The 18,343-nt window shown below is 49.3% G+C and overlaps 5 protein-coding genes across 5 annotated transcripts; all 5 read right to left on the reverse strand.

Annotated features, from left to right (window-relative positions):
* Positions 1–252: 252 nt before the first annotated feature.
* FIESC28_07978 (uncharacterized protein) lies at positions 253–3,454 on the reverse strand (the record flags this gene model as incomplete). Its single annotated transcript, XM_031162118.1, has 4 exons — positions 253–614; positions 669–2,458; positions 2,510–2,779; positions 2,841–3,454. 4 exons carry the CDS (start codon positions 3,452–3,454, stop codon positions 253–255), a joined length of 3,036 nt encoding a protein of 1,011 aa, XP_031013862.1.
* A 3,111-nt stretch (positions 3,455–6,565) lies between these two features.
* FIESC28_07979 (uncharacterized protein) lies at positions 6,566–7,751 on the reverse strand (the record flags this gene model as incomplete). Its single annotated transcript, XM_031162119.1, has 5 exons — positions 6,566–6,589; positions 6,654–6,739; positions 6,885–7,274; positions 7,342–7,490; positions 7,633–7,751. 5 exons carry the CDS (start codon positions 7,749–7,751, stop codon positions 6,566–6,568), a joined length of 768 nt encoding a protein of 255 aa, XP_031013863.1.
* A 2,272-nt stretch (positions 7,752–10,023) lies between these two features.
* Positions 10,024–10,887, reverse strand: FIESC28_07980 (uncharacterized protein; the record flags this gene model as incomplete). Its single annotated transcript, XM_031162120.1, has 3 exons — positions 10,024–10,118; positions 10,177–10,564; positions 10,645–10,887. The coding sequence occupies 3 exons, from the start codon at positions 10,885–10,887 to the stop codon at positions 10,024–10,026; spliced, it is 726 nt and encodes a 241-aa protein (XP_031013864.1).
* A 1,587-nt stretch (positions 10,888–12,474) lies between these two features.
* Positions 12,475–14,499, reverse strand: FIESC28_07981 (uncharacterized protein; the record flags this gene model as incomplete). The annotated part of the gene is made up of 1 exon (XM_031162121.1): positions 12,475–14,499. One exon carries the CDS (start codon positions 14,497–14,499, stop codon positions 12,475–12,477), a length of 2,025 nt encoding a protein of 674 aa, XP_031013865.1.
* Positions 14,500–17,427: 2,928 nt separating this feature from the next.
* On the reverse strand, positions 17,428–18,343 carry FIESC28_07982 (uncharacterized protein; the record flags this gene model as incomplete). Its single annotated transcript, XM_031162122.1, has 2 exons — positions 17,428–17,676; positions 17,729–18,343. The coding sequence occupies 2 exons, from the start codon at positions 18,341–18,343 to the stop codon at positions 17,428–17,430; spliced, it is 864 nt and encodes a 287-aa protein (XP_031013866.1).

An 18,343-nucleotide genomic window follows, 5' to 3' on the forward strand; every position in this document is an offset into this window, starting at 1 on the left:
AATGACTGCGCCACTGGTTCTTACGCCATGCTCCCGTTTTCTTTACTAATGCGGCACTGGTGCTTCTGCACCTCTTGTTGCCTGTTGTAGTCGTATTATCCCACAATTCCTTAGAAATGCACAAGCCAATTTATGGCAAGAGACAAAGATAAGATGGCCACAATCGCTCGAGGCTCTGAGATACCAATTACATGAGTCGACTAAGATGGATATCGCTCCAAATCAGAGCGGCGATAAAAGGCCGGAAACAGTCTATGCATGACTTGTCGGGGGTCCAGAAGAAGGATCTAAACCAGGGAACTGGGAGGGATCCATGGCCATATACTCGAGGAGATCGAGACCACCCACGTTGACCCCTTCAGGACCCATGGCAACGGAGGGATTCTCAACGTTCTGGAAGAAGGCCGGTCCGGGAGGTAGATACCACATTTCGTTGCCCTGGTGGTTCCAGTCTTCGAATAGACTAACATCCATATTGGCGACGGCGTTATCGACGACAGTGGGTGTTGATGGACCCATGGGACCCTGTCCAGGATAGGGGAAGTTCTGTGCCGAAAGGTCGAAAGGCGTCGCTGAGATGTTGTTAGCCTCATGGGTTGCGGCTTGAGCTGGTGCTAAATCGATTTTGTCAGTATTCCCATGAGTTTTGCAAAGCAGATTGTGCTTACCATTCCCATTCAGACCGTCTCGAAGTCTTTGCGCGTGGCCTCCAACCCAGTTAGGGTCTCCTTCTCCGTTAGGAGCAGCGTTTTCACCACCGTGCACCTGTCCATCTGGTGCAGGGCTTTGTCCTCGGCCTGAAGCTTGTTGCATAGTAGGAGCCTGGATGAAACGGTTGCGGAGGCGGCTCGTGAGAGACTCGAGAAGGTCTGCAAAGCGAATTCCCAGGTGAACATCATCAACGACACAGTTTCGAAGTGCTTCAACAGTAGCATCCATCAGCTCAATGCTCATCCGCACGTCTGATCGTGGAGCGCCGAGGGCGAAAGTCTTGAGCAGAAACATAGCACCACTGATAATGCGGAAATATGTCCGGACAGGAGCATGTTTCAGGTAATCACCTGGCAGCAAACCCTCGACTACTGTGCGGAGTAGATTTCGGCTTCCTTCCACCACCTCGCGGATGTATTCCTGATCGTGTGCAGTGAAGCCTCCGAGTTGACCAAGGGGAAGCTTCCCATAGTTGATCATTGTCTGCGGCGATAATTGAGGGTGTCCTCCGTTAACAGCTGCCGCTCCGTTATGTCCAGAATGAGCCGCTGCTCCTTGTTGAGCTTGGTTGGTACATCGCTCGACGACCGCTTGGAGCGAAAGCGAGTTGATGTAGATGCGCACGTATTGATACTCGATCGTCAAAATATGCCTGATGAACTCAGGAAGACGGAACAACTCGAACTCCCTCCACCAATCGCGCAAGATAGGCTCGAATTCCTTGAGAATGCTGATGTATTTGCCGTTCTGAATAATCTGTGTTGTGTGCTTTCGGGAGCGGAAGATCTTCTCGTTACCCATCTCCATAGCATTGCTGATGCCGGCCCAGCAGTGAATAATTTGATCATCCAATTCCAGATCAGGCACATAGTTGAAGTGGTTGCCCACCGAAGAGGGGTTTGTTCCTGGTGTAGTCCCGTCAACTGAATTAGGTCGGAATCGAGCGAGGGCAGGATCACTTCTTCGGAGGTGAGCAGGAGCCATGTTGGTCCAACCAAGACGGCCAGCTAGTTGTGTAGTATAGATGAGCAGTAGACGCTTGATTCGGAAAGCTCGTTGGCGGTACGATTCCTCCTGGTATTCGGGTCGAGTGATGGCGTCGTCGCGAAGGAGCTCATCAATGTCATCGAAAACACCCAGTTCGTATGCGAGACCATTTGCAGTACTGAGAAGCATCCAACACATACGGTCACTTCTCCAAGCTGGCTCGAGCCAGCTCTCAATCCTTTTACCGCCGAAGCCAGGTCCCAAAGTCTTGCTGGGGTCCTCGTCAGCAGCAGTAATAGCCTGGAAGGCGGCTTCCATAGGCAAAACCAATTCGTCAGTTGCCTCGGTAGGTGGGAAATGCAGCGCACGAGGGTGCCACTCGGTCAGGATCATCAGTGATTCGATAGTTCCTAGAGTTCGTAAACTGCCCTTGCGCAATCCACGCCAGGGCGCTGTGCTGCTCGTTTGAGACTCATCGAAAATGGCACTGGTGCTAGGAGGGACACAGAAACCACCGCCGAAAGCCTCTTGTCCCCATAGACATCGCTCGATCATGCCGCGCAGATACATCCATAGCTGCTCATGAATCGCATGAGACCGACAATGCCCGCCAGTACCAGGCATTTGACGGTATCGCGAGGCGATCGTCAAAAGAGTGACAGTCAAGATAGGCTCCTCATACAGCAGAGTGACATGCGACGCGGGGTTGCTGAAAGTTGGCGGTGATATAGGTGTCAATGGAGAAAGGTATTTGTAGTAGCTATTGAGATTAGTATAACAATCTCATATTTGATGGCAAGTTTGGACTTACTAGTCGATGTACTCGATAGCCTCGAGGGCGGTAAACCAGCCAGCGCGGACAAATCGAAAGCGCTGCCATGCCTTGATAGCTTCCGCATATCCAGGCTGGGAACTGAGTTCGGGACGTGAGAGCTCGGGATCGATGGGTTGCTCTGTTTTAGGCGGTCTGGAGTTCGATCTGGGAACATAGCCATAAGGGCCAGTATCTTCGGGTGGGGGCCTGGGGGCCGTTGGACGAGCCGAAGAAGTACTCTCTCTGCGCTCGCGTTCGACGGCAGGACTGTTTCGTGTAAGCATTGAGTTTCCGGACTAGCAAAGACTAGAAGGTCTGTAGAACATACCTATCTGTAGCTGCCTTATAGAGCAGATCCAGGGCATCCTGCGGACCAAACACACCGCGCCGCATGACGGTTTGAGCTTCAATATTTTCCAATGTCTGATTGGCATCGCCGTCACCGCCCCATTCGCTATTCCTTCCGCGACCTATTCTACTGCCATCAGGACGGCGCAACGGTTGAGCTTGGCCATGCGAACCTCCGGGAGTCAAGGGTGCATTGCTGTAAGATCGACGTTCGATGAGCGGCGGAGGACTTCCGTTGACGTTAAGCCTTTTACGGCCATTTCTGATGATGTACTCATCCTGGTCGCTTCCATCATCATCTGTCTTGCGCTTGCGACGAGTAGCACTGAAAAAACACTCTTTGCTCTCTCGGCGACAGCGCACACAAGGAGGATCGTGGGGATTGTCGACACTGCCAAGATCGCATCGAACTTTGCGCCGGCGGCAGGGAATGCAAGCCTGGTAAACACGCTTGTGCTGGGAGTTCTGCGCAGCGTTTCCACCCGATTGCCCAGGAGTCTGTTGCGCAGAACCTTGCGCAGCATTGTTAATCGAGGCGGCAGGACTTGAGTCGGAGGCCCCGGAGGCCGGCTGGCCAGCGCCGTACGGGGCCATTGTCAATGTCTAACAAGAATCGGAGGTAGGATTTCGTTGACGGACGGACTCGGTTGGCCGATGACCGAATTTGGGCGGCGCGGGGAGCGGCGTCGAGGTCGACGTCAAACGTCGCCGTGCTGAAACCGGACGAGCTCAGCTAAGAGCTGAAGAGGCTCAAAATTGGACGCGACGGATAAAAAAAGATAAGGCTGATAAGTTATGATGTCGCGTTTCGGTTTGCGGCGGTTCGGGGAGGGAAAGTGAATGAGAGCGCGGGCCGAGGAGAAGCGGACTGGGGGGGATGGAGGTCCTTTTTGGAGTTTCTTCTGGACCGCTTGGGAATGATGGAACCAAGAGACCGGCGCAAGGGTTTTGACTCGAAGTGCCCTGTGCGTGATTGTTATAAAACTAGTACGTACTATACCCCGGTTGGGTTTGATAAGGGAAGTGGAAGAGAATGAGCGAGTGGAAGAATCTGAATGGATCCGTTCTATCGAGGTACTCGATGCGGGGGGGACTACTAAGGACTGGGACTCGACCGCCGGAAGTGGCCAGTGCAGGAGTCAATTCAATGGGAATTCGTTGGTCAAGGCGATCATCAGAGTCCAAAGAAACTAAAAAAGCCTGGGGTAAGACTTTTTTGCCCTTTCTCTTACTCAAGAAGCGTTTAGGCTGTCATGTCCTTGTCCATGTCTATTCTGGGGGTGAAACATGCAGCAAACGTGTATCGGTAAAGCTGGGACAGACGTGATAGGTTCAATCCTCTCTAAAGGAAGGTCACGAGTCTTGCTGTTGTTTTTCATGTCCCCTTTGTCCAACAGCTCTTACACGTTGTCATGAACCACTCGAGAGGCGTAGTACACACCAACAACTATCAGGTGACACCTTGTCAATGTGATGCCTTACGTATTGGAAATCAACAGTAACTTACCTTGGACTTAGCCTACAAACACTGCATAGACATTCCAATCGAGATCAGCTCCTTGCCATGGGTGGTTGTCAGTAGCGAGCTTGTTAGCTGATACGCCAAGAGAGCTTCGACGAGCATAGCCATAACTCCCTTTGATGCTCACCGTCTTGACTGATTACCTTCCTAATCAATTCCTTATCCCCGAATGCATTGGATCCAACAACTTAGTCGAGAGAGTCTTCAGAGTTTTCAATGGCATAGAGATGAAAGGTCTAGAAGAATAGAACAAAAGAACCCAGTCAGTCAAAAGTTCACGTTATCCCGAGACAGGCAACTCGATAATCAACGTTAAGCCTCATTGGCTCACCCGAGGTTTGATATCCTTTTGCTGCAAATCCGCTGCAGGCGATCGAGTGAACCAGGGGCCTGCAGCCATCAGAAGGACCAAAAGTCTTAGCCTACCTAAATAAGTGACATTTCTGATATGATCTGCCACCCACGAATAAACTCCGAAAAGTCTTATCAGGACTTCCATAACTTGAGCCTACAATGCTTATTTCCAATAGAGACTTTGTCAACACAATCTATTGTCCGAGCACAAGCAAGACAAGCCTTCCATCAACGAGTCCAATTCTGTAGCCTCACTATAATATGCATCAGGTCCGCCCCTCCCGTTCTGAAGTTACCACACAACCAATCGCCAAGTCTGAGGCGCATGTCACGTTGACGACGCCTCCTCTTTGTCAAGATTGACATATGCATACGTGTCGTGCCGTGTCCGTCTATCAGACTTTTCAATATCTACATACTTATCGCGTAAGAACTATCTAGATCAAGAAGGACATAAAAAAGACATGCAGCTCCAAATTATTCCTACTACACATCGTGCATGGTTTTACGTCTTGGCTCTTTAGAAAACCTCCTAGTCTACGCCCCGCATAGTAGGACATACATTGCTTTCTTCTAATTCGTCAATGCCAAGTTGCAACCACCTCAATGCCGTTCTTCTTGTGGCTGGATGTTTTGCATCAACCGTTATTTATACATATAAAGATTCGTCCTCCGACATCTCCGGCCCGGAGAAGGAACCGGATAGTTATTGTAGAACAGCCGGTCCGAGGGTCAAGAGGTTGAATTCTTAGAAATGATCAATCCATAGTCACTTATAGCTACTACCAACGCCCTATTGAGCGCCATCATGTAAACTTTCCATATCCTTGCAACCCTGCCGGCATTCGTACGTAACAACAACGCAGGATGGCCCCTCGCTTCCTTATCTTCCTCCTCCACTGTATCCAACTCCCCGTTACTGCCGAGGAACCTGTGCTCAGACCATGAAGGTAGGTCCCCGCTCACGTTCAAACACAAGGTGATACTCTGGATACGTTGTTATGTCACTGAGTCTCACGGTACCCAATGTGGCCACGAGGCACTAAGAGAAGGTATTTGGTCGAAAGATGTTGGAGAGTTTGAGCGTTGGCCAGTGGACTTGATCGAAAACTTGCTCAAAACTTGCAGGCCAGTCCGAGACACAGTTCCCCCATCCTGTTACTGTTACAACTAGCCAGCTTCACATGCTGTTACCCTTCTAGATCGCAAGAGAATAGTTTCCCAACAGACAGATCCGTACTTTTAAGGTTACATACAGCATGTATAGAGTAACCGGCTTCCAATATCAGTAAGCCCGATGCCTGAAGCCGAGCAATAGATGCACCTGGATTCACGGGACTTGGCTACATCCGCCCAGGGGAAGCGGCAGTCTCTCAACTTTCGATCCGACATGTCTGATCGATCCGGCCCGTGAAGCTGACCGGTCGAGGCCGGGCCAAGCCATGATATTATTGGCTGATCTCTTTTCACATGCCCGTCTCCGGGCACCGACATTCAACTCCCTCCGTGAGAATTGTCTAAGCGCACACCAGATCTACCGGCACGGCGTTACATCACATGGCCTGAGGGATAGTCTCGAGAGGAGAGTGTTATCACCAATTCAAAACTTTTATAAGAAATGAGCGAGAAAAAAAGAGTTCTTTATAGACTCGATGACCAAGACCTCAAATTTCTTATTTTCGGTCATCCTTCTTTCCTCTGCATTTTCTTCCTTCGTACACATTAACTCGTCATTTTCCCAACTGAAAGCAACTCCTAAGCGCAAACTGTAGGCCCCATTGTCAATCGAACAACATTGGGGGTATTGACATTATGATATGCTAGAAGATCTAGCTGACAAGGCCCTTCTTGGACTGTTACCGAATTGTTGTGGTTAGTAATTGGCGATTTCACGTCTTGACGTTGGGAGGAACTTACGAGATGGTCCCAAAGCTTCGACGTGAGGCTGTCTGGCATGGTGTAGAGATCAATGGAGAACTCTCCGGCTTTAACCAAGTCATCCACTATTAGCCACCATATACATCAACTTCAATGCAAAGATAAGGGAGGGTGTATGAATGAAACAAGAGAATATGGAGGTCATGGAGGGGTAGCGCGCATGGCGGAAAGAGTGGTAGTACATTCGTACACACGGGATTGGAAACTTACCCTCAACATCACTTCTTATGTAGGTGTCTGGCCCCTTGTTTTCATTGATGATCTGAATAACACGGAGCAGATCCTCCTCCTCAAGCTTCTCCAGGGATTCGGCGATCTTCTCGTAGTCGTAGTTTTTGGTCTTCTTAGTAGCAAGACCCTTCTTCTTGGGACGGTGATCGTCGTCGGTGGGGAGAGGACCAGTTTCGCGCAGGCGCTCCTGCAAATTCTGGGATGGGTTCTTGAAAGTGACAGTATGCGTCTGATCGTACTTTTCTTGGTGGAAGTTAAGGTCATGAATAATTGGTGCTAGTTTTGTCTTCTCGGTTGTGTAGCAGTCGATAGAGATTTCAAACTCTCCCCATCCCTCGTTCTTGCATGTGAACGGGGGCTTTGTGAAACCTGTCAAACAGGACAGACTCGTCAGCATCTCTGACCTTGCGATCATTGTGATAAATATTGGACTTACTCTGGACGGGGTTCTCGAACGTGGGATGCAGGTTATAGACAACCTTCGTGAATACATCGGCGGGACGCTCGTTACCGTCCTCATCAACGAGGAACACCTTTAAACTCCATTCCCGCATAGGGAATTGCTCCACTGGCGAGGGCTTGTCGCTAAGAATATGGGCGTTAGTATGCAAAGATCCGCCGACTGTATCCTTTCGTAGACCCGTTTCATCTTGATGAAGAACGCCGTACGATCCTCACGGACTGGAAAGAGCAGCGAAGCCGCCGGAAGGTAAAGGCGCAAACTTACATGACATGCTGCTCGGTAACAACTTTGACTTTGCGCTGAAGTCGGATATTAGTGTCGTTTCTAGAGTTTTTCAAAAGCACTTTGCGGCTGGAAGGTGGTGCTCGACTACGCGGAGCCATGATGATGAGTCCTGGGCGTGCACAGTTCTCGGGCGACGTGGAAAGGTGCGTAGTAGAGTTTCACGGTAACACAGAGTATCATGTAAGGCAACAGAGTAAGGATAGCGCGCTGGCGCTTGTGCTGTCCGTGAACAAGATACGAAAACAGTGGATGATACAGAACGGGTGAATAAACGAGGGTGGTGATGAAGCAGAAGCTCGCGCATTAAACAAGCGCGTAGAGAAATGCGAGATGAAGCAGGCAGATAGGTAATGCAGATTTGAATGCCGTCGCGAGCAGTGCGTGAATCACTGTTGCAGCTGGCAGGTCAAACGCCATCATGGGCATCTATGGCTGCCTACTTCTGGCTGTCCGACCCAAACGCGCAACGCCTGTCACTGACATCGGCACTGCGCTGGCAGTTGCAGTTGCAGATATGATTTGGATGTATGCATGTATGTAGACAAACACGAACAGACCGCGACCAATCTTTGCAGAGCCTCACTCACCGCGCGACACACGTCAGTGTCAAGCAGGGCTAAAGGAAAGCAAACAAAGAACCACACCGCAACCATCAACCAAAAGAGCCGCTCAAGCAAAAGAAAGCCGCGGACTGCGGGAGGCGAAAGTGAAGTCATAACATAGCCAAATACAGTCAAGAAAGAAGGGCAGCGGATGGTGTATACATCGAACCAGCAAGGCGATTCGAGGTGAAGGATTGCGATTTTTGACTTACCTCAACCAACATCTTTTCTGGTGATCAAAAACAGCAATTGGAACAGTAGAGAATTGAGGGTAGAGAAGCTGACAAGAGGATTGTCGTGGATACACAAAAGACACACAGTGATAATGAAGAAGAATGACTTGGATTGGGTTACAAGGGGACAAATTCCTACAATGGATGAAATGGACGGGAATGGATGGGAAACGGCGGAAAACGGACACAGACAGAGGGAAAGCAGAGGCCAGTCCCAGTCCCACGGTTGGTTGGACGGGGGGCAGAATGGAAAGGAAGGCGGCTGGAGACTGGAGTGCAGGCGTAAGTGCAGGCGCAGGCAGCCCCAGGGCAGGCGCAATCGATGGACGAGATGGGACAAGAGGGCCAAGCTTCAAACCAAGTGCCAGGGGAACCACAGTTGAGGCAGCTACACACACAACACGGAAGTTGATGTATCTCTGACAAACCCACTTTAGAGTGGTAAGAGATGCAGAAGCTTTAATAAAGAGAAAGGGACTAGGTTGTCAGCTTTCACAAGGACGAAGGCGGACATGAACTCTTAGGTTGTTTACCGTTTACCTCTGCACCTTTTGGGGAGCTTCCAGGGCACAACACGCTGAATCACTGCTCCACTACGCGCTACTATCCAGCCACTATCGCTGAGCTTTGTGCTTTTTCCTTGGTTCCATAATCGAATGCACCATGACATGGCCCCTTTCGTCTTTGGAACGATATGGCAATGACGTGAAGATATATCAAAGCAGAAGATACGATCACGAAAAATTCCGTTTTCTTACCACTCCTATTACAACTGACTTAGGCACCCCGGAACGGTCTTCATCAAAGCTAGTAGCTGTGATACGTCAACGTCCCGAACGCGAGCAAGCAGCGCCTGTTGAAGCATTTGTCTACACAAGCAACTATACACAGGTTCAAGACACATCTACGAAATGCTATGTATAATTTCGAAACGCAAAACTTCCATACTCATAATGAACAGCACCTTGACACAAATACAGAAGTCATCAGCCAAACACCAAACACGATGGTTATCAGCCACATCTATGGATTGCGCCACAAATGAATATCACCCACAATCTGATCCTTGATCAACCTATAAGACATTCACTCCAAGTAGCTTACAACAAAAGGCATCATAAATCTATGGAATTTTTTTCTTTTACTTCTTTAACAGAGGGTGCTATGTGTTGATGTTCCTATGCTGCTAACTATCCATCCGTCCATCCATCCATAATCCGCCTTGGGGCTGAACTCGGACAGTTCACCTCAAAATAAACCTCTCTGTCCTTAAGAATCTCTATCTATCCATCTTAAAAACGAACTTGGGATGTGGTGTTGTGGCGGGGTATGGTGATGTTGATGCGTATTTATGATGGTTTCAAGCATTTGCAACGATTAAGGTGCTTGCTTGATGCTGTGGCATGCGTGGTGGGAGTGTTGGAGTAAAACTTCATCCTAGAATCACAGGGCTACGAACGAGGGAGCCCTTGACGATATCCAGGTCGAACTCCGAAGGGGCAGGGGGTCGGGAAGGGTTCGCAAATAACAGCCGTTTAGGAAGCGGGAGCATCGGCCTCACCAGCCTTGTTGAAGATCTCCTCGTTCTCCTTCTGGGCCTTCATGAAAGAATCCTTGAAGTTGTTGGCGTCTGAGCACAAGTTAGTGATTAGGTTCTATAGGCACGCACATCAACAGGTAAAACCTACTCTCGGCGTTGGCGAATCGAATAGCCAGGGTGACAGCCTCGGGCTCACCCTCGCTGACATCAGCGGCAGCGTTCCACACCCAACTGCGGTCGGAGCCGACGTTGGGGGAGAGCTTCATCTCAGGGACGATGTAGTGGTTGGCGCAGACCTTGAGGGTCTTGTCGCGGCGCATGACCAGGCGGGTCTTGCCGTTCTCCTTGTGCTTGAGCAGACGGACGTCACCAGTACCACGCTCCTTCCACTCGCTGCTCTCCTTGATGAACTTGAAAAGCTTGGCGCGCATCTTGAAAGTCTGCTCCTCGGCCTCCTCGTTGGTCTTGGTGTCAACCTTCTCGGTCAGCTTGATGACGGGCTCGAAGTGGACGTCCTCGGACTCGGGAGCCTCCTCCTATATAAGAGAACATGGTCAGCTTCAGTCGTTTCGATGGGAACCGCTACAGCATGCCATGCTGAGACATGTCAACATACCTCATCACCCTTGGCAGCCTCAGCAGCCTCTCGCTGAGCCTTAGCGCTACCGGAGTTGTCACCACGCTCCTCCTCTTCCTTCTTCTCCTTCTTGGCACCACCTCCGAACATGGAGAAGACGGAGGAGGAAATCACAGGCTTCTCAGCATTGCCCTCAGCCTCAGCGGGCTTGGTCTCCTCAGGCTTGGTCTCCTCAGGCTTGGTCTCCTCGACCTTGGGCTCGGTGGGCTCGGAAGCAGACATTTTGACGGTTAGTGTAATCGGTTGTGAATTAATCTATTGCCCCTCAGATGTCAGCATTTCATGTCCAGGATCCCAGTCCCGCGGTCATGGCTTTTACCCCTCCTCAAGGAGGGGCTCAGAGTCATGATTGCCCCCCAGCGTAGTAAAATGCACATCAGAAAAAAAGGAAGAGCAAAACAAAGCAAAAGTTGAGTACAAGCAACGGCGCACTAAACTTACCAGATAAGCGAAATGTGGTTATGAAGATGCTTCGGGGAAGCAAGGGAGTTGAAAGTTTATGTGATGATGGTAGATGGTGGAAGTGGGTTGCGGTCAAGGTCTGGTGATTAGGTTGTTTTCACCTTGTCAGGCTGCCGTCCCGCCTGAAAAAATATGAGCAGCTTGCCCCTCCTTTTCCCCTGTTGTGCCCTGCGGTCAGGGTAGCAGAAAAACTGGCTGTCTGAAGTACAAGAGACGAAATAACTTAGTCGTTTGATGCCTATTTCGATGCATACTTAGACCCTTTTATTTTGGCATCCCAAGCCTTGCAGGACAATTTTTCTGCCTCCCGGTAGCCTCTTGCTCCGTAGGCATGGCGAAGATCAACAAATACTGACCTGTGATTGGGGATGGCCTCCATCTGTGGATAAGTACCTCACAGAGTAAAGATGACCGTCGAAAGCCCAGAGAACAGAATAATTCGAACAGTTAATACTATACTGCATTGACTAATAGTCTACCTTATTATGGCGACCAAAGGGCTTGGGGGACCATTTTTCTGTTGCCCAGTAGCGCAGGTACTTTGCAGCAGGTGCTGTCGGGCACTTAACAAGGATCCAAGATTGGTTGTGGGGTTACTCATCAAGTGGGACTGCAACAAACTGGATTCGGAGGTATCATGACAATGTCAACTGCAGAGTTGGTCAAATTGATGCCAAAAGGGAATATAGAAGGGATCAATAATCCATCACGAGCTCATTTCCCCGAATACTGGCTTCATATCCATCGTGTTGAGTCATAATTTTTCTTCATAAGAAGCTTCTTTGCATCATTCATAACAGTATCAACTGTTTGGTTCCGTTGCTAGGAGACTGGCCTCTGGTCATTTCCACTAAGAAGCACAACGACTCATGAGATGAGATGGGTTCAACTACTAGTGATCAACTACTGTGCTGGCCTCATTCCGTTCTCCCTGAGCCTTTTGCTAGCAACAAGCCACCATAGTATTACAAACGGTATCGTCTAAGCTTAAAGTACAAAAAGAATGCATCGGCTTGATGTTGCATGTGGCAAGTTGTGTCGTCTTTTGAGTCTGATCGGGCAAATTCCCTCTTGCTCTGATGTCACTCACAGCTTCCAAAACGTACAGAAAGGGCTCATCAGCAACACTGACTATTGCAGGAATAGAAGATATAAAATCGATAGAAGCAAATAGAAAACACGTCTACAAATGGTATGAGACCCCACGAACTCCAATCCACCAGTGCCCTAGAAACCCATACCCGAATATAAACCCAAATTCTTCCTTAGCACGAATGTGCCACGAGTGATAGTGGGCAAAGAGAAAAGTCCCTTGCGCCGTCAATAAAAGATGCAGTTTTGGTACCACTATGCCTTCTGTCGTTCTGCACGATCTTTGAAGTCATCAGACCACAACCAAAAGCGACTGAGTTTCGCAGAAGCTGGCGCCTTGGCAGCAGATTGTCGACCATACTCATTCTTGATCAGTTGCTTGATTACTTTCTTGGTCATGAATTGTTCGGCCGCGCGCTCGTAACGGTCATGTTCCTCGTCGCCCGCCGTCAGTCTGAGCCACCACAGCTTTGCCGTAATTTGTGCGTTGAGCAACTCGAGTTCGGCTCTGTTCTGCACAGCTTCAGTGCTCGGGATGTATTGCTTGACATCAGCTGCGATAGACTCTAGCTTCGCCGAGATGCCGTGCTTAGCTGCTTGAGATCGACACTTAATATCTTTCTTAATCCAGCCCAAGGACCGGTGGGCATCGTGGAATTTGACACCAAGATCTTTGCAGAAAGTGCCAGACGTGGTCTTGAAGTTACAAGAAGCTGTCTCTAGTGAGCGTCTGGCTTCCTCGAGGCGTCGCTCTGCCTTTTGAGCAGCAGCTGGAACGAGCTCTGGGACACGCTGCGCAAATGACCAAGTTAGATCCAAAGCCTCCGAGATGATACCCTTCTCGAATGTAACTCTGAGAACTTTGTGAATCCTTGGGCGGCAAGTAGTATACATGTCAACCTTGACCATTCCATGGGCTTCCTCTTTGGGGATCTTGAGGACGATGCCCTCGTCTGTTGATGAGGTACCGAATCGGACATGTTCTCCGCCACGCTTGGCATTAAAGTTGAGACAATCTCTGTCAAGCCATGATTTCTTGACATCTCGAGGCATGCGAAGCAGAAAGTTACCTTCATATCTTTCGACAGTCACATTGATCTTCTGGCTGCTCCATGGCCAATCGTTGGCGGGTGCATCCTGAACAGGGATAAGTCCCGAACCTCCAATTGATGTGGTAAGAGCCTGCGAAGTTGGCAAGGAGCTTCGACTCGAGGAGTTTATGAGAGTGGGGTGGTTCGTGACAGCGGAAGTGGCTGCGGGGATGTGGGGAGCCGCATCTCTCGAGAGTGGAGTGAGGAATACGCTGATCAGCGAGACCAAGACGAGTAAAAGCACTGCAGATACCGTAGAAGGACTGGTGACCTTCTTGATGATTGTCTCTCTGTTCTTAGATACAGGATGCTGTGTCTCTTTCAGCCACTTGTTGAGTGCTGATCGTCGAGTCTCCGCCTCTTCTTCGTTTCCAGTGGGTAGAAGCATTTGATCAGGCTTGTGCTCTGTAATACTAGCGTCGGGACTAGGGATCGAGGGGGTCTTGAGACTTTGTTGAGTATACTCAAGAGAGCTTCTGGATCGGGCTTCATCTTCTGATTCAGGTTCCTGTTCAGCGCTGGGTTCAGGCTGTGCCTCGGGTTCGACCTCAGGCTCAACCTCAACTTCGGGAAGAGGCCCATTCTTGACTACTGAAGCCCAGCTTTGCTGTATTTGTGGAGTCTGTTCAGGCTCCATGGAGTCGACAATATCATCAGGCTCTTCTTGATGGGTTTGCTGGCTGGGAATATCGCATTCGTCGGTGACAGACTCGTCATCGTAGGTCTGTTCGGTGCCGGTGTGGCTTTGTACGTCGTCGGGACGGGAGAGCCCCAAAGAGCCGATAGACTCGCCCATAGACTCGGTGTAGTTCCCATCCTGGGACTCAGTATCGTTCGAGATTACTTCATATTCGGACTCGGACATCAGTCCACTGTCCTCGGTAGTGGTGGTAAAGCGCATGATATCTGGATTACTAGATGAAATCCAGTTGGCAAGATGTCGATTGCCTTGAGGGCGAGGAAACCGTAGAGTAGGCTCGGAAGTCGACAGAGGATTTCTTGGTAAGGTTACGGTTGAACCGACCGTCGCTGGCGTTGTCGGGCGAGAAGAGGGAGTCGTAGCGTGTCGCTGGGGAGCTGGTGTAAGCGAAGAGGTCGAGGGCGATGACGATGGGGACTGGAGAGTCGATCGGTGTTCAGTAACACGAGCAGTGGGAGTACAGGGAATATCAAGATCCTGCTGTTCCATAACGAGACGAAATAGAGCAGAAGAGGTTCTATTCCATCACAGGCCTCTTGGGATAATACGATGAGGTGTCAAGTGAAGTCGGATTGCGAGGGGCAAGAGAGACTGAGTTGGTAGGATAAGGCGAGGGGGTGAGCGGAAGGCCGGATAATGGGGAAGGGGGCGTCTGCGTATGGTGCAATGGCGGGGGAGATTCTTGTATAAATAGGCAGCCTGGGAGCTTTCAGGTATCAGAAAATGACCGCAGAGAACATAAGACAGGAAAGAAGGTTGATGGGTAACTTTATGCTATGCAGCTCAGCCCAGCATTGCCCAGGGCCTTTTATTTGCGTGGTCTAAAGTGTAGAGGAAAGCCTTCCTGATGCGGGCCAGATGGTCAAAGAGAACGAGGTTGAAAAGAAAGGATGACAGACAGTATGTGGGTTTGGATTTATATGCAGAGGACGGAGCGAATAAAATAACTTACTGTACCAGATGGGGATCAAGATTGGGCCTCGATACACGCTGTCAGTGCAAAGCAGGTAGTTATTCCAGGGTCTGTGCCATGAACTGTGAAGGCGTCTTGTCCCTTGGTTGCCTGGGGCTGGAAGATGAAGCTGGGCAAAAAGCTGGCTGCCGATGCAGGAGAAAGTCGAGACGCGGGGGGCGTTACTGAGGATAAAAAGTTAAATCCAAAGCCTCCGATTTGCATTCGTTGATATGGTATTCAAAGGCAGGTAGGTACCTACAATGGCGCACAGTCGGGAGTTTGTTTCGTGAGAATAAGCTCGACGTTTCCACGTTGCTCAAGTACTTGGACAAGCTGCCTGTCTCGTACCCTTGGCCTCGGCTTGGTCGAGAAATGATTGTCTGCAAGTCAAGGATGATTGCTGTAGGGAATTCGGAATTGAAAGATGAGCTCGAGGAAGGTGAAGAGGTGGAGATTAGAGGAAAGCAGCGTTTGAGGAGATGGTTGAAATAAGGCAGGCAGTGAAGTGCACATTAACATCACATTCAAACAACATTACAGCAATGTGGATCACTTGGAGCTTCAGCTGCAGGTGTCCCTTTGAAACGCCACTTTCGCCCACTGAACTTAAAGGTCTAGTATATCCCCGGACGACTTTATTTGCAGCATCAAAGGTTCTTCAATAATATGTTCGATAATATTATGATAGATCTTCTACTATCTAGGTAGGTATTCATGGCCCCTCAAGGTCGATATGATCTATAGTGTTTCATACCTTTCGTCTGCCTGCTGTCGTCACTTAAACCGGGGTCCCTGCTTGCACTAGAGATGAGGATCCATGCAATTCACGCCCCATCAGATAGGGACAGATGCCCAGAGCTGGCAAGGTTAGGATTTGATATCTTGATTTATCCTCAGAGCCACAAAGATTCAAATAATAACAAAATGATTCTGAACAAGAGTTTATTCTCTGACTCATAAATTCATTTAGATGTCATATAGAATCCTTGATACTGTGACGTCTAGATATTCCTTCCTAAATGTCCCTCTCTGTCTTATCGCTTTGCATGCCGCTATCGCACCCTGCACCCCCACCATGAGCCGTCGTGACCTCTTAGCGCAACTGCGGGGTAAATGAGACTGCTCCAGGGCTGTTTCGGGCTCAAATAAACCCACTCTTTATTAGACCTCGTGAGCAACCTCTTCCGATATCTGTCTGGAACATGTTACGTCTAAACTTGAGTGACTGAGACTCAATAACCGCGCAAAAAATGCATATCTTTAATGACATGAGATTCACTCTTGTTCTGAAGCTAGACCAGACAGTTGACTCACTCCAAAGTTCTCTTCACCGCCATGGTTTGACTATTCCTACGTGTATCAAACCCAAAATCCAATAGCAATGGAACAGACAGCCACCATGCGGTGCAGTTCTGACAGACGCATATAATAGGTGGAATGACGTAAGACAACGGTCCAGTGTATATGGCCGATAACATTGATGCTTTGGTTATGGCGAAGGCCTGAAAAGTCCAAACCAATGTTCCATTGCTGCTTTAGGCGAGCTTGAGCTCAACAGAATCGTATATAAGCCCAGTCAACTCTCAACTCTCTGATTGATATAGCCTTAACTATACTGATAGATCTCTTGGGTGATTTTATGTCTCACAGTCTCGGCAATCTGCTCCGCTCTTTGCATTGCCGTATTTAAGGTGATAAGCGTGGAGACGGACCCATACCATAGTGTTAATTGTCGTTCTTGCACAGCTCCCTTCTCAAATCCCAGCAGTACTTGTTGCAAACCAGAGAGTGTGTAATACAGCAGCATAACGTTGTCAACTTCCTCGTGGCTTCTCATTCCTATGCTTCGAGTCAACAATATTAAGTTGACACTCTTGAGTTATGCGAGCATGGCTAATGGGTGTAAGTGCAACAGCATTGGGGTAGGTCATAACATCAGATTCTCCAGTTTCCAGAGTAAATAGACGGCGGATTGGATTACCAAGATTATTCACAGATATTTGAGGAATCGAGAGAAATATTTGTAGAGCACTTTTATAAATTCATTTGCTTTCTGATATCAGAAAGGTTATCAAATCAAGCCCAAATATCCTGATGTCGACATATCCACATAAGGTAGTAAGGGTATCTCTGTGCGTAAATCCAAAGTCTATATGAAAAAAGGCACCGCCATCATTGCAATGTACTCATACACTCTTCTGTTCGCGTAAATGCAAGAAAACATAAACCAGTGATCCAGCAGTCCATTTTGCCGCACTGTAACTCCGCCGATATATAAACAAAAGAAAAGGGCTAGCGTGAGTGTATCCCCTCCCTGAGGGTCACTCATCGCCATGTGTGGGTATCGTAATCAAGGGTTTCGATGTGAATCGGAACCCTGGGAAATAACTCAAGTGTTGTGTCGTAGACGTGGCCGCATTAATGTATTTTGAGGTGTGATGTAAATGATATAGTCCAGTACACTATAGGATAGTGTGTTTTTGGAGGAGTTGTTTTAATGATGAAGTACCGAAGCTCTCATCATCAGGGATCATCTCAATCAGACCTGTCAGGTTGGCGAATAGGTCGCCTTGATTTCTGTAGCCAAGCATTGCGGGCACGGCGGCATTGTCAAACTCGATCTCCTCGTAGTGGACCTTGACGAAGTGGACCTCAGGGTTGGACTTGACGATGGGCAAGAGAGCCTGCTCAATAGTGGCAGAGACCTCACACTGGGACGAGTTAGTACTAGATTACTCAAAGAACTGAAAGATTGAGACATACCTCGTGGTCGTAGACAAAGACAACGACTGTTGTTTCCCTTCCAACCTTCTCAATGGCATCGAGGTATCCGAGAGCATCCACCTCATCCAGTCGGCCATAGATGCGGACACTAGGGCTTGTTCTTCGGTTCCTGACAGATCGACTGGCTTCACTCTCAAGCTCACGTCGACGGCTCTCTCTCCATTGGGCTAGGAATGTCTCCTCGTCGGCATCACTCTTGGCATCATCCTCGCTGCTCTCAGTGTCACTCTTGGCGGCGGCAGGAGCCTCAATTCCAAAGATGCTGTTGCGGGCAGTGCGAACGCGGTGTCGCCACTTGTTCTTGCGGGCAGCTTCGTAGTTTCGTGCGTCGGCAATGACGCCCTTGACACCGGTAGCATGGTTGCTGTCGAAGGAGGCAGGAGGAAGCTTGATCTCAGAGGCGCCAGCGCCGGTGAGGCGATCAACAGTAGGCATGCGCATTGCGTTGTCGATTTGAGCGTTGCGGAAAACGTCTTCTTCTGAAAGGTCTAAATCTTTGAAGTCGGGGTCGTCACGGTCCTCAGGATGGAGGGTTTCGCGGTGTGTATTCTTGGCGACCAGGTCGTTAAATTCTTCTTGAGCAGCAGTTGACAT

Source organism: Fusarium coffeatum (assembly GCF_003316985.1).
Source record: "Fusarium coffeatum strain FIESC_28 chromosome Unknown BRIP53273_contig_179, whole genome shotgun sequence".
Taxonomy (NCBI): Eukaryota; Fungi; Ascomycota; class Sordariomycetes; order Hypocreales; family Nectriaceae; genus Fusarium; species Fusarium coffeatum.